Source organism: Stenella coeruleoalba, assembly GCF_951394435.1.
Source record: "Stenella coeruleoalba genome assembly, chromosome: 1".
NCBI classification, from domain to species: domain Eukaryota; kingdom Metazoa; phylum Chordata; class Mammalia; order Artiodactyla; family Delphinidae; genus Stenella; species Stenella coeruleoalba.
Genome location: NC_137169.1, coordinates 67,717,088 through 67,732,112, shown reverse-complemented (window position 1 = coordinate 67,732,112; position 15,025 = coordinate 67,717,088). Strand labels below are relative to the sequence as shown.

At 34.4% G+C, this 15,025-nt stretch overlaps 1 protein-coding gene across 3 annotated transcripts in view; it reads right to left on the bottom strand.

The window, feature by feature from the left end:
- The window catches only part of NEXN (nexilin F-actin binding protein), a 58,233-nt gene that overhangs the window by 23,256 nt on the left and 19,952 nt on the right, over window positions 1–15,025 (bottom strand). The window contains exons 1-7 of one of the 3 annotated variants that reach the window (XM_079923409.1): window positions 9,977–10,018; window positions 8,347–8,538; window positions 8,072–8,150; window positions 7,838–7,986; window positions 3,117–3,158; window positions 1,747–1,938; window positions 1,477–1,653 (exon numbers count right to left, since the gene is read on the bottom strand). In XM_079923409.1, the coding sequence (XP_079779535.1) occupies window positions 1,477–1,653; window positions 1,747–1,938; window positions 3,117–3,158; window positions 7,838–7,986; window positions 8,072–8,150; window positions 8,347–8,538; window positions 9,977–10,003 (858 nt within the window). In that variant the 5' untranslated portion in view covers window positions 10,004–10,018. Of the gene's footprint in view, window positions 1–1,476; window positions 1,654–1,746; window positions 1,939–3,116; window positions 3,159–7,837; window positions 7,987–8,071; window positions 8,151–8,346; window positions 8,539–9,976; window positions 10,056–15,025 lie in introns of those variants that run through there. The other 2 variants (XM_079923408.1, XM_079923407.1) reach the window with 2 other exon arrangements.

Sequence of the window (15,025 nt, the reverse complement as noted above, 5' to 3'; positions counted from 1 at the left end):
TTTCATGGATTTTTTTTACTATGAACTATGGTTATTAAATGGATAAAACATTATCTGGAACTATTTTACATACAATTCAAATTTTATGATTTTATAATTAAAATTCTAATGTAATGCTAATTAAATTAATTAAATACTCATTGAAATTTATGATTTGATTAATTAATGATATTTCTATGTCTTTTCACTAAATTGACCACCAGTGATATCTAAAATGTGTAGGTATTATCCAACTGTAACTACCCAAAATATTGGGTTGGCCAAAAAGTTTGTTTGGGTTTTTCCATAACATTTTACAGAAAAACCCAAACGAAATTTGGCCAACCCAATAACAACATTTTCAAACAAACATCTAGAAAATTAAAATTTTGGAGATATAGACCTCAGAACATCATTAATGAAAACTGATCAAGAAAGTCTGAAAGTTTAAAAAATTACATATGTTCCATTCTTAAATTCTTGCAATGAGATTTGGAATCAGTGTTTTCTTATTTCAATTTTATTTTTTGTTGTTAAATCTGTTACTATAATAATAGCAGTTAACATTTTTAAAGCACATATTGGGAATTCCCTGGCGGTTTAGTGGTTGGGACTCCACGCTTCCATTGCAGGAGGCATGGGTTCAATCCCTGGTCAGGGAACTAAGATCCCAAAAGCTGTGCTGCAAGGTCAAAAAAAAAATAATAATAAAAAGATAAAAATACATAATAAATAAATAAATGAAACACTTATTATATGCCAAACACTACTCTAACTGCTTTCTATATTAACTCATTTAATGATTTAAGAAGTAGGCACAATTATTTTCACCATTTTACAAATGAGGAAACTAAGATGTAGAGAGGTTCAATAACTTGTCCATGGGTACACAATAAAGGTTAGATATCTGAATCCAGGCAGTCTGGCTCCAAAATCCATGCTCTTAAGCACTTAGATTATATACATTACACATATATATATCTCTCTATATATATTCAGTATATATATATATATATATATATATATATATATACTGACACTAAGTGTACACTTATGATTAGACTTGAAAGTGCGCTGCACCATGCTATTAAACACATTGCAGGCTGAGCTAACAGATGAAGAGAAATTAGATTTGTTGAATAATTATTTTGTATGTTTACAACAATTTATATAAATAAAAATTTAAGGCATATTAGGTAAAATATCCCAAAATGAAAGCTAGAAAATAATATAAATGCATGTTATATATGGAATATGTATACAGTTTCAAAATCAGACCCTTGTATATAGAAAATCTCCTTAAATTTATAGCAATGAACCTTATCTAAAGCCAGCTACCTCCCTTAATATTAAATGTTTTATATATAACATTTGTATAACATATTATACATATAATATATAATTTGTATAATATAATATATAAATGTTATGTATCATAATATAATTATGTATTATAATATCATATATAAATGTTACATATATATCAGTTTGTTTTACCATTTGCCGCCTTGCTTCTTCAAAAGCACGCCTCTCTTCTTCTAAACGTTTTCTTGCTTCCTCCTCAGCTTGCTTCCTTCTGTTTTCTTGTCTTTGTCTTTCCAATTCTTCAAAAGTCAGTTTCAATTTTCCAGGAGAAAGTGACTCTTTCTTTGCCTCACTTTCCAGTTCATCATCCTAAGAAAACATAATGAAAACCTGTTAATCATAAAGGGATATGCTGCTAACCAACTTAACTGCTTTTATTTGTTCTTTATTAAAAAAAATTACCATGACCAATGAAAGACACTTTGCTTCCTTGAGAGACCGACGTTGTTCTTCATATCTTATATCTTCTTCATACTTGACCCTTTCCTTTTCTTCTTGTTCTTTTTCTAGATCTTCGAAATTCTTTTTCATTTTTCCAGATGTTTTGTGTGATTTGACAGGTACCACTGTTACAAGCAGTGAATCATCTCCTTCCTAATTTATAAAATAGATAATTAGCATATTTCTTCCTAATCAAAATTTAGGTTTCATGGGACTTCCATCATTGGTGAATTTCATTACATTGCCATCAATGTTATGAAGAACAAAAATTAATATTTTTAACAGATTTCTATTAAATAGCTCTTTCTCTGAATTCATTGTACATGATGAGTCAATCTTATTGAAATCCACTGCTGACAGGTTCAAGAAGCATCTTTTTTCCTAGAAGATGGTGTTAATACAGCTGTTTGGATAAAATTGCGTGAAATTATCTGAATTTCACTATCCGTGCACTCATCCCACAAAAGGTAATGTGCATGTGAGCATACTCTAAATCAATTTGATGGTGGATGGCTTCAGTTTAAACACACAAGAAAGGTTTCTGTGTTTGATTTTTCTCTCCATGCAAGTTTTTAAATACTTAATAAAACTAACATTTTAGCAAGGAAAAAAACCCCAGTATTTCCAAGTGATTTAGAAAACATTTATATTATGGACAAAACTCTTTGGCCTTTGGTCCTATTCAAATATTCTTAAACTTGTTTTTAAAATCCATGTTAATTAGTTCTATTACATCATCTGTTATTGCCTTTGAACTTTTTTCAAAAACAAAGAATTGTAATATGTAACACATGCCCCCTAAAATAAAACTGCTTCCAATTTATGTGGCTGTAGTTTTAGGCACACCATCAAATTGATTGATCTTTAACTTTCTCTGTTAGATAAAAAGAGATAACTAAAATTTTTGTGGTTTGAACATTCCTTCATGGTAATAGATTCTGTACTCTCTGCTAGTATGTGATAAGCAAAACAAACTATCAGGAACTCTGAGGAAAGAAGACAGATGATGAAAAGAAAACTGCCTTTTTCAAATGTTAGCTTTCAACAATCTCAACTATTAGTAACAGTTCAAGAAATATACAGCCTTGGCAGAGTATCTCAAATTGAGACTTGTGTCTCTAACCATGAAAGCAAAAACATACTTTTCTTTAAAAACACTAAGCTATAGCGTTTGAAAGTGCAAAAGTATGATCTTGCTTTGCAAAATATTTTTGTCCTTGTTGTTGTTGCTATATTTATAATAAAAGAACTCTTAATTTTTTTAATTGAAAGATTATTTGTGAATCAGATAATTTTAGGTGAATGTTTCATTAAAGGAAATGTCCATTTACCTCTGATGCTGATTCAGTTCCCGTATTGTTTATGTCCTCAATCTATTGAATAAGAATTTTATATCATTACATTACATCAGATTTCTGCTTTTTGTTTTAAACATACAACTGAAAAGTATTAGTTGTGATTTATGGTAAATTTCAAAATTTAGCATTCTGAAGTATTTTTATGTTGCTCCAAATTAACCAATTATGTCCTTTTAAATAGAGATTAAACTTTATATTAATTTTTGCATTTTGATATCACTATCTAGGGAACAACATATTAAGAAAAAATTAAAATAAAGCCTACCTTTGTAATTCTGGAATTTGAATAATGGACCAAACTCTTATAATCTGGCTGTGAGCTTACAACCAGCAGTTATTAATTAAGCAATTTAAATGGAGCTACAGAAACATTTCCCCATTCTCTCTCTGCCACAGCGAAAGGAAAACCTATCATTAGCAATCAAATAATCATCATGACTATATTTTATAATATAAATAGATGGCAAAAATATAACTGACACAATAATAAAGCACAGTAAAAGGTGTAGGCGTTCACATGGCTAGTTTAGAAGGGAAAATAATTCTGGAAATCATAATTGTTTACTCTATATTTTGACAGACCTAGGTAGGAAAGGCCCTCATTCAAAAAGAGGGAGCTCAATTTGGCCATTAAGATTAGCTTGAGGGGCAGGCTAATGTACGATACATAACAGAGTGAGAAATGACAGAAAAGTGATTTAAATAACACAATGTTTGAGATCTCAGGAAAAGGAAACATAAGCAACAGGAAAATGGAAAAAGTTAGAAAGTAAAAATTCAGATTGTTTATTGTTTTAATTTGATTTTTAACACCAGTGAAAGAGCTGGAAGTAGTTTGTTCCTCACTCAGTCTAAGGGAATTCTGCTGTACCTTGTCTCATACTAGGAACTGGGCTGGCTAACTCCCTGTTCTCTCATCATCTCACTTTTCTATATTCTCTGTCAAGAAGAAATAATACATATTATTAACATACCAAATTTCTTGAAAAAGAAATTATTCTGAACAAATCATTTATTAAAAATAAGTCTATTTTGTATCTTAATAGTTTATTTTAAATAGCTTTGTTCAGAATAATTTGCTTTGTTACAGAATTATTTATTACACTGAGTTGTTGTATAAATGATGAAGGTTTTATTGAATGATAAATGATACTATGAAAAATTTTAATGAATCTGTAATAAAATAATTACAAAATTATTTCCCTTCAAAAGAGTGCTAACAATTCCTCTACAAATCATGTTAATCTCAATAAAAAGTTCTAGGAGATATGGTGAGAAGCGAGACATTGAGAGCATAGGGAAGAAAAATTCTAAATTTTTTAACCCCAAATTTCTTTTTCTTGCTGCTACAACCTTCTCAGATTTTTATTAACTTACAGTAGATAATAAACTATATTTAGAATAGTTTTTCTTTGTTTGGTTGGGTGTTTTTTTGTTATTTTTGCTTTATTCTTTGCTCATTTTAAACCATTATCAAAACAACAAAAGATAGAATTTTTTTTCCGTTGGGTTTCAACAAACAAAGAAAAAGATGAATTTGCCTAAGTGGCCATGGTCTCAGTATATTCATAGAGAACTAAGATATTCAGTTCAGTTATAGTGCTAGCTTTCAGAAACTACCATTGAAGATCTGCTTCCCAATTATTTCTTTTGATTTATGAAAAGAAAACTCCTTTTGCTACTTCCCAAATCAACTTCCTTTCTCCCCTTTCTTTTCAACATCTCAATCTCCCACCAATAACTTCTCTTTTTCCAAGTTGTTAGACATTAACCTTGTCCATCAAAATACCCTCAAAGATAACCAGATTATACCAAATTAAGATTCTCCCCCAAATTTTATTGGTCTTTGATTCCAACATCCAGTATACAAACTATGCCTATTTTTAATTTATCATAATATCCTAGAATCTCAGAACTGGTAATTATCTTAAATGTTACTCAGCTACCTGTCTGACTCAGGAATCCTTTCTATAGTGTTCTTGAATATGGACGTATACAAGAGGATTTTTCAAAAAAACATTAAGACTCTTCTTGACTATGTCGTGCCTTCTTATATTCAAAGATAGATTAAATTTTATTAGATTTGAGTGGAAAATGTATTTAATTAGGTTTTAAAATTAGACTTCCCATATTTGCAAGATGAAATTACTATTAATAGCTTATATTGCTCTACCGACATATTCTCAAATAATTTAATAGGCTAAAAATTTTATTAACCAAGATTCTCTCACACCCTGCCATGTAGTATCCAGGGTTACTAAAGAAAGTGGTTCTTTTTCATGACTAGTTTTCTTCCATCTCTCTCTGAGTATCCAATGTCTTCATCATATTCAAATTCACCTCAACACACATATTTCTTCTTTTTGAAACCACTGCCATATTCAGTTCTCGGGGTGGTAGTGTAATCAGTGCTTTTTGGAAAAGGGCACAGACTTAAAAGAGATAGACTAACCCCATGTGCATACTCACCATTTCCTGCCAAACACCATATATTTTAATTATATATTTTATTACCTTAGTTTACGATTTGTATTATAAATATAATTACATATAGTGATATATTTTATATATAACCTAAAATATTCATTTATTATATATTGTATCCCCTTATTATAATAAGGGAACTCCCTCCTTATAACTGTATTCCCTTGTGAAATTTCATTTCTTTTTAAAAAAAATTAATTAATTTTTGGCTGCATTGGGTCTTCATTGCTGTGTGCAGGCTTTCTCTAGTTGTGGCGAGCGGGGGCTACTCTTCATCGTGGTGTGAGGGCACGCAGGTTTCAGTAGTTGTGGCTTGTGGGCTCTAGAGCGCAGGCTCAGTAGTTGTGGGCATGGGCTTAGTTGCTCTGTGGCATGTGGGATCTTCCTGGACCAGGACTCGAACCTGTGTCCCCTGCACTGTCAGGCAGATCCTTAACCACTGCACCACCAGGGAAGTCCGAAACTTCATTTCAAAATGAATACTAATCTTTGATGACTGGAGGTGGCAGAGGTAAAGTACACCAACCTTTCTTCAGACAAAGAGATGCAAAGTAATAAAATATAGGAAATTCCAATTCTTTTCTGTAATTCATCCGGCATATGACATTATTTGTCACCATAAAAATGGCTGTTTGTGCCATAAAAGTGATTATTTGCAAAGTCAGGGTAAATAAATTTCTTTGACATGCAAATACAGCATATGCTTTGCCTTCTTTGTCACTTTAAAAAAATTTTTTTGTTTGTTTGGTTTTTTTTTTTTTGGCTGCACTGTGTGGCTTGCAGGATCTTACTTCTCTGACCAAGGATCCAACCCTGGCCCCGGCAGTGAAAGCGCCAAGTCCTAACCACTGGACCGCCAGGGAATTCCCTGTCACGTTTTTTAAAGAAAAGTAGTAGAAACTGAAAGAAGCATAGCAAATAGATTTAAGGCACTTAAAGAGTAGGCAAAAAAGAGCCAAGTACAATCTCACAATAAAAACGGTTATGAAAGACAATATACTGTGAAGACAATGTTAGGATAGTTGTTAAAATACTGATGACGGAGGAGAAACTAAAATGATTTCATGACATTTTATCTATATGTACCATTTAGGTGAGACATTTATTTATAGCCCACTTACTTTGTACCAGGCACTGTACTAAGTGCTTTGCATTTATTAACTCATATAATCTTATTAAAAACGCTAGGAGATATACCATTATTGTCTTGTTAAGCTCAATACATTGATCATCTCTTTTGATCCTACAGTGTAGACAAGGTTAAAGTACATAAGCAATATAACTGTCTTCTGTGTCTTTTTTCTATGTCTCTATGACAACAGATCTTTTGTAATATAAAACAGATATCAATATATTAAAGAAATTTTTGTGAATTGACCAGTTCTTTACTTAATAAAATGTAATTATGACTATTAGAATTTCAAGTTTCTATGTCATTACACACATGAATCATTTGGAGAGATTAGCTTTTTCTGGAAATTAGATCAGATTCTTGAGTATTTTAAAATACTTACCAGCTTCTTAGTTCTCATGCTCTGAGAAGAAAATATATGGGAATTCTAAGTTCATTAAGAGACTATATAAAATCATAGTAATAATGTTTTTCTCCCTCTAATTTGTCCTCTGTGGCTATGGGCAACAGTAATGGCTATATGAAGGAAATGACTGTCACACATTTCTCCCTTCTACTACCGTCCCCAACTTAAAAAACAAAGCTAAGCTAGCTAATAATACCATTATTGAATAAAATGTGACTTGAATTTGTTTCAAATAATTGAGTAGGAAGATATCCTAATTAAGCCTGTGTTTGATAATAACCAGCAAGTATTTTTTGATTGCTATTAAAAGACCAGCATTTTGTTATATGCTTGTGGATAGTTTATGTGTGAACTTGCCTTATATCTTTGTAAAATTCTCTAATGTGTCAAGAAAAATTAGGAATGTGGACAGTGTAAGGAATGCAGAGAGAATGATAAGATGGTATATAACAAAAGTCATCTCAGTATTCAACCTTGAAATAGGCACATTCTGCCCTTATCCTTCTAGGCATTTGATATTAAATATTTGTGCTTAAGATCTTATTTCCATGTTAGCTACTATTTAACAGGTTTATGTTATATTAAAATATTTTGATTAGGCAGCATACTGATTAGTTTTACTCTGTACAATTAGTTTCTGAAGCAAATACCAAATTAATATCTAGTGTATACCTGCTCAGCCCTTTTTGCTAATTCACGTTGGATCTTCCTCTTTTCTAACATATCCTGCTCAATTCTGCGTTTTCGTTCCTCTTCCGTTCTCTTCCTTTGTTCCTCTTGTCTTTGTTTCTCCATTTCAGCAAATTTACCTTTAACAGTTCCTAAGAATATATGAAACATGTTTGATATTTTGGTATGCTTCCTTTTTTGCAATTTTATTTACAATTTGCCCCTCAAGTGTCTTACCTGTTAGCTTTGGGACGTAAGCCTTTTCTACTTTAGAAGATACCTCTTCCTCATCATCAGAAGCAAGCATTTCTTTAATCTAGATGGTTAAATAAATTAATATGAACATATCCAAACTTTAGACTAGATCATATTATATGCAGAGTTTGCAATTAGTTTATAAACACAGAAAATATTAATTATAGTTAATATGAAATGTGGTTAATGTGAATAACAAATAAAATGTAAAAGATGAAAATGAATATTTGCATGAGAATAAAATAAAATAAAATAACCTCCTGCTTTCTCCTGTTCCATTCTCTCTCTCTAATATATTGTTCTTTTCTTCTTTGCTTTTCGGTTCTAGATCTCCTTTGATTTCTTTCTTCCCTGGCTCTCTGCATGGCTTCAAACTTATCCTTTACATCACCCTTGCCAAGTTTTGGCACATAGGTTTTTGGTACAGGTTTAGATGAAGAAAGCAGAAGCTTCATTAGAAGAAAATAAAGAGAAGAAAGTTAAAAAAATAAGAAAGGAAGAAATTAGGTAAAGATAGATCAGAATAAGCAATATAAGAAATACTTATTGAAACAGACTATAGATAGAAATGAGTTTGAAACCTTTATTTGTATAATCGGAATCTGATTAGATACTTTCTAAAGTCTAAGTATGAAAAATGAAATTACAGAAAATATGAGAGTAAAAATGTTATTAATATAAAGCAAAGAAGTCCCATTTTGTAGGTGTGTTCCACTGAAGCTGAAGGCTAGCAAAATATAAAAACTGAAGACTGGATTCCAATTTAAAACAACCTGTATTTTATTGTCCTATTTCATTACATTAAAGATTCAGATTTTATATCTCTTGCTTAAAAGATACCAAGACTAATTTTAATAAGTTAGATGAAGTTGAAAACAAAGCAAAAAGTTTAAGACTAATTCACATAAGCCTAATTCTTGCTTGTTTCCATATCTAATATCAGCAAAACTGAAGGCCTTTACTTCTCATTTGTGGCTGAGGTGAGCCAAGGTCTTTGTGCACAAGCAGTGATTTTTGTTGTTACTACTGCTATACTGCCCATCTAGAACTTCTTTAAACCCAAGTTGAAAATATGTAAAAATGCTGCATCATTCCAAGTAGGAGGTGCCCTAAGAGGAAAATTCCTAAATGACAAAAGAGCTTTCCAAAGAAGGAGGAATCTGTTAAAAGACTAGAGAAATGATTTTCCTCCATCTGAAACCAGGAAAGCAAATTATTTTCATCTTTTAGAAAATTAAACTGATCTCTAAAAGAAGTTTCAGAAAACAAAACTTCATTGCCTCAGAACACCAAACCCTTTCTTCTAGTGATAATGGCAAATTGCATAATTAATCTGTGCCATACCCAGCCCCTATTTTATTTTCTACTTATGGTACCATTGGCCATTTTAAGGTTTTTTAAAGTTTATAATTTTGAGGTGTCAGCAACTGATTTCTTCTTATTACAATTCTCAGTAACAACAGCCAAGAACCAGAAAAAGGCCTAAGATAAGTTTAATTGCAGATGCTAGAAGAAGTAGCTAAGAAGGATCCTCACCTGAGAGTGAATTATCTCTTTCTCCTTAAAGTATATACATCAATTCTGTTTTTTTAATACTGAAAAAATAACTTCTAAAATTTATCAAGATATTAAAATCTACTCAAGATGCTAGCCATCACATCTACTTCACTATCACTCACAAAACTTAATAATCATGCTTCCTAGATAAGAATCCAAACGAAAATACTGGGCCCAAGACCAGCCTGTGAATTTTACCTCTTCTTATGTTTTACATCTTGACACTATGTCACTATGAACTTCTGTGAATGACCTTTCCACCAGTTGCCCTTTTCAGCAATTCTACAGTCAACCCTATGATTCCCCCATTTTTTAACTTTTAAGACTTACCTCAGCCTTTTGAGAAATATCATTCATGTTTGCTCTATGCAGTCTTGGGGTGATTATGAAGCTTTGTAATTTTTTGCACCTGAAAAAAATATATTAGTATTGAATAATTTTAATGCCTTAATTTTTTAATATGCTGTGTATTTTTTTAAGAGAAATAGCACGTTAATTGCCCCTCAAAGAATAATGACATCATCCAAGCAAGTAATAAATTATAATAACCCTCAGCTTTTCCCAAGATTCAGGGTATAGAAGGTACAAGGTGCAAGGTGTTAAAAGATTCTTGTAAGTTTGCAGCCCAGAATAACTTAGTGAACGTATCAAGTACCCTTGCAAAAAATTTGTATTCTGCAGTTATTGGATGTATTATTCTATAATTATCAATGGGGCCAAGGTGGTTGATTGTGTTATTTAGGTCTTCTATGTCTTTACTAAAAAAAAATTTTTTTGGCCTAGTTCTATCAGTCTTAAACTATATGGAATTTTCTACTCCTTTATTATTTTATTTAGTTTTGGCTGTGTCCGATCTTAGTTGAGGCACGTGGGATCTTCGTTGAGGCATGAGGGATCTTTTTGTGGCAGCGCGGGCTCTTCATTGTGGTGTGTGGGTTTTCTCTTCTCTAGTTGTGGCACGCAGGCTCGAGGGCACATGGGCTCTGTAGTTGTGGCGCGTGGGTTACAGAGCACGTGGGCTCTGCAGTTTGCAGCACGTGGGCTCTAGTTGAGGCAAGCGAGCTTAGCAGTTGTAGCGCACAGACTTAGTTGCCCCACGGCATGTGGGATCTTAGTTCCCTGACCAGGGATCGAACCCATGTCCCCTGCATTGTAAGGCGGATTCTTTACCACTGGACCACCAGGGAAGTCCCTGTCTATTCCTTTAATTCTGTCATTTTTGTTTTATGCAATTTCAAACTTTTAAAAATGCATATGTTATGACTATAATATCTTCTTCTTGAATTGGCTGTTTCATCAGTATGAAATTTCCCTCTTCTTATCTCATTGTCTTGAATTTATCTGTTATTAAAATAGCCACGCCAACTTTCTTTAGTTTGCATGGTGTATAATTTTCTAGCCATTTACTTTCAACCTATTTATCCCTTTATATGTAAAGCACATCTCTTGGACACAGCATATAATTGGATCTTGCATTTTTAAAAATTAAATTCTGATAATATCTTTTAATTGCAGTGTTTAGCCCATTAACATTTAAGGTAACTATGTATATGAATGGACTCAAGCCTACCATTTTACTATTTGTTTATTGTTTGCCCCTCTTTTTTTGCTCCTCTATTATTCTTTTTCTGCCTACTTCTGTATTAATTGAATAATTTTTAGAATTTTATCTATTGGCTTTAAACTTTTAATTAAAAAAATTTTAAGGTATAATAGACATACAATAAGTTATACTTTTTTTTTTAGTTATACTTTTTGAAAGTGCACAATTTGATAAGTTCTGACATATGTATATACCCATGACACCATCACCACAGTCATGATATAAATATATATATATATATAGAGAGGGACTTCCCTGGTGGTCCAGTGGTAAAGAATCTGCCTTCCAATGCAGGGGATGTGGGTTCGATCCCTGGTTGGGAACTAAGATCTCACATGCTGTGGGGCAACTAATCCTGCGTGCCACAGTTACTGAGCTCGCGTGCCTCAACTAGAGCCCACGTGCTGCAAACTACAGAGCCCACGTGCTCTGGAGCCCAAGCACCACAGCTAGAGAAGAGAAAACCCGCACGCCACAACTAGAGAGAAGCCCACTCACCGCAAGAAGATCCCGTGCGCCACAGCGGAGACTAGATGCAGCCATAAAAATTAAATAAATAAATAAATAAATGAAATATTAAAAAAAAATATATATGTAGGGATTCCCTGGTGGTCCAGTGGTTAGAACTTGGTGCTTTCACTGTTGTAGCCTGGCTTCAATCCCTGGTTGGGGAACTAAGATCCCTCAAGCCATGCAGCGTGGCCAAAAAAAAAAAAGATATGAATATACACATTACACCCAAAAGTTTTCTCAGACCCCCTTTAACCTCCCTTTTCTTCTAGCCTTTCCCACCTCCATCCCTAGGCAGATATGCTTTCTGTCACTGCAGATTAGTTTAAATTTTCTGTAAATGGAATCATCCAAGTGTATACTCTATTGTTTGGCTTCTTTCACCATGCATAATTATTTTGAGATTCATCCATGTTGTTGCATATATCAATAGTTCATTTCTTTTTATTACTGAATTTTATTCCGTTGTATGAATATACCAGAGTTAACCACTGTTAATCATTCATCTGTGGATGGACATTTAGGTTGTTTCCACTTACTATTACAAATATAGCTGGTATTGGGCTTCCCTGGTGGCGCAGTGGTTGAGAATCTGCCTGCCAATTCAGGGGACATGGGTTCAAGCCCTGGTCTGGGAAGATCCCACATGCCATGGAGCAACTAAGCCCATGTGCTGCAACTACTGAGCCTGCGCTCTAGAGCCTATGAGCCGCAACAAGAGAAGCCCGCACACCGCAGTGAAGAATAGCCCCCACTCGTGGCAGCTAAAGAAAGCCCACGCACAGCAACGAAGACCCAGTGCAGCCAAAAATAAATAAATAAATTTTTAAAATTAATTAAAAAATAGTCTCCTTCTTAAAAAAAATAAAGCTGGTATGAATATTCACATACAAGTCTTTGTGTGGACATATGCTTTTTTATTTCTCCTGGGTAAATAAATAAAGTATAATGGCTAGGCCTTATTGTAAATGTATGTTTAACTTTTTAAGAAACTGCCAAGCTGTTTTCCAAGTGGTTGTACCATTTTATCTTCCCACCAATAGTGTACAAGAGCTATACTTTCTCTACATCTTGATCAACACTTGGTATCGTCTTCTTAATTTTAGACATTCTAAATGTGTGTAGTGACATCATATTATGGTTTTAACATTTCCCTAATACCTAATGATATTGAACATCTTTTCATATGTTTCTTTTCTATCTATAAATATTCCTTGGTGAAGGTATCTGTTTAAATCTTTTGCCCATTTTATTACTTGGTTGTTTATTTTCCCATTATTAAGTTTTGAGAGTACTTTGTATATTCTAGGTACAAGACATATATCAGATGTATGAATAGGAAAAATTTTCTCCCACTCTTTGGCTTGTCAAAAGACAAGCCAATTTTTTTTTTTTTTTTTTTTTTTTGCGGTACGCGGACCTCTCACTGCTGTGGCCTCTCCCGCTGCGGCGCACAGGCTCCGGACGTGCAGGCCCAGCGGCTGTGGCTCACGGGCCCAGCCGCTCCGCGGCATGTGGGATCCTCCCGGGGGCACGAACCCGTGTCCCCTGCATTGGCAGGCGGACTCCCAACCACTGTGCCACGAGGGAAGCCCTAACAGTGTCTTTTGAAGAGAAGTCCTTCATTTTTATAAAGTCCATTTTATCAATTTTTTTCTTTTATGGAATGTGCTTTTGGGGTTGTACTGGCACAAAGAACCCAAAGATAATTTATCCTACATTTTCTTCTACAAGTTTTATAGTTTTAGGTTTTGCATTTAGGTCTTTGATCCATTTTTAGTTAATTTTTGTATATGGTGCAAGTTCTCTCTCTCTCTTTTTTTTTTTTTTTTTTGTATATGGGAAAACAATCTTTCCAGGGCCATTTATTGAAAAAACTTATCCGGGCTTCGCTGGTGGCTTAGTGCTTAAGAATCCACCTGCCAATGCAGGGGACAGGGGTTCGAGCCCCGGACCAGGAAGATCCCACATGCCACGGAGCAACTAAGCCCGTGCGCCACAACTACTAAGCCCGCATTCTAGAGCCTGTGAGCCACAACTACTGAGCTCGTGAGCCGCAACTACTGAAGCCCACATGCCTAGAGCCGGCGCTCTGCAAGAAGAGAAGCCACTGCACTGACCAGCATGCGCACCGCAACGAAGAGCAGCCCCCGCTCGCCACAACTAGAGAAAGCCCTCTTGCAGCAAAAAAGACCCAACGCAGCCAAAAATAAATAAAATAAATTTATAAAAGAAAAAAAAAAAAAAACTTACCCTTTCTCCACTGAAATACTTTTGTACCTTTGTCAAAAATCAATTGACCAGGGCTTCCCTGGTGGCGCAGTTGTTGAGAGTCTGCCTGCCGATGCAGGGGACACGGGTTCGTGCCCCGGTCCGCGAAGATCCCACATGCCACGGAGCGACTAGGCCCGTGAGCCATGGCCGCTGAGCCTGCGTGTCCGGAGCCTGTGCTCCGCAACGGGAGAGGCCACAACAGTGAGAGGCCCGCGTACAGCAAAAAAAAAAGAAAAAGAAAAAAATCAATTGACCATTTACATATGTCGGTCTATTTTTGGACCCTCCATTCTGTTCCATCAATTTATCTGTCTCTCTTGATGCCAATATTACGTTTGTTTGTTTGTTTTTAACTATAGTCACCATGCCACAATCTTTTTTTTTTTTTCTTGGTCATGCCACGGGGCATGTAGGATCTTAGTTCCCGACCAGGGATCGAACCTGTGGCCTCTGCATTGGGAGCGTGGAGTCCTAACCACTGGACCACCAGGGAAGTCCCGGATTAGTGTACTATATAATGAGATATGAAAAAGGTGCTGTAGAGAATTCCCTGGTGGTCCAGTGGTTAGGGCTCCATGCTTCCACTGCTGGGGCTTGGGTTCGATCCCTGGTCAGGGAACTAAGATACTGCAAGCCGTGCGGCACGGCCAAAAAAAATAAAAAAGTAAAAATAAAAGAAAAAGAAAAGGGTAGTGTAACTCTGATCCTTCTTTTTCAAACTCGTTTTGGCTATTCTAAGTCCTTTGTATTCACATACAAATTTTAGGATCAGATTGTCAATTTCTGTAAAAACGCCTGCTGTGATATTCATTGGGATTGTGTTGAAAACTGTAGATGGATTTGAGGAGAATTCACATCTTAATAATGTTGAGTCTTTTGATCTATGAACACAGTATATCTCTTGATTCAGTTAGTTACATCTACAGTTTTTTCTCAGACATGTTTTATAGTTTTCACTGTGCAGGTCTTCCACATCTTCTGTGAGATTTATC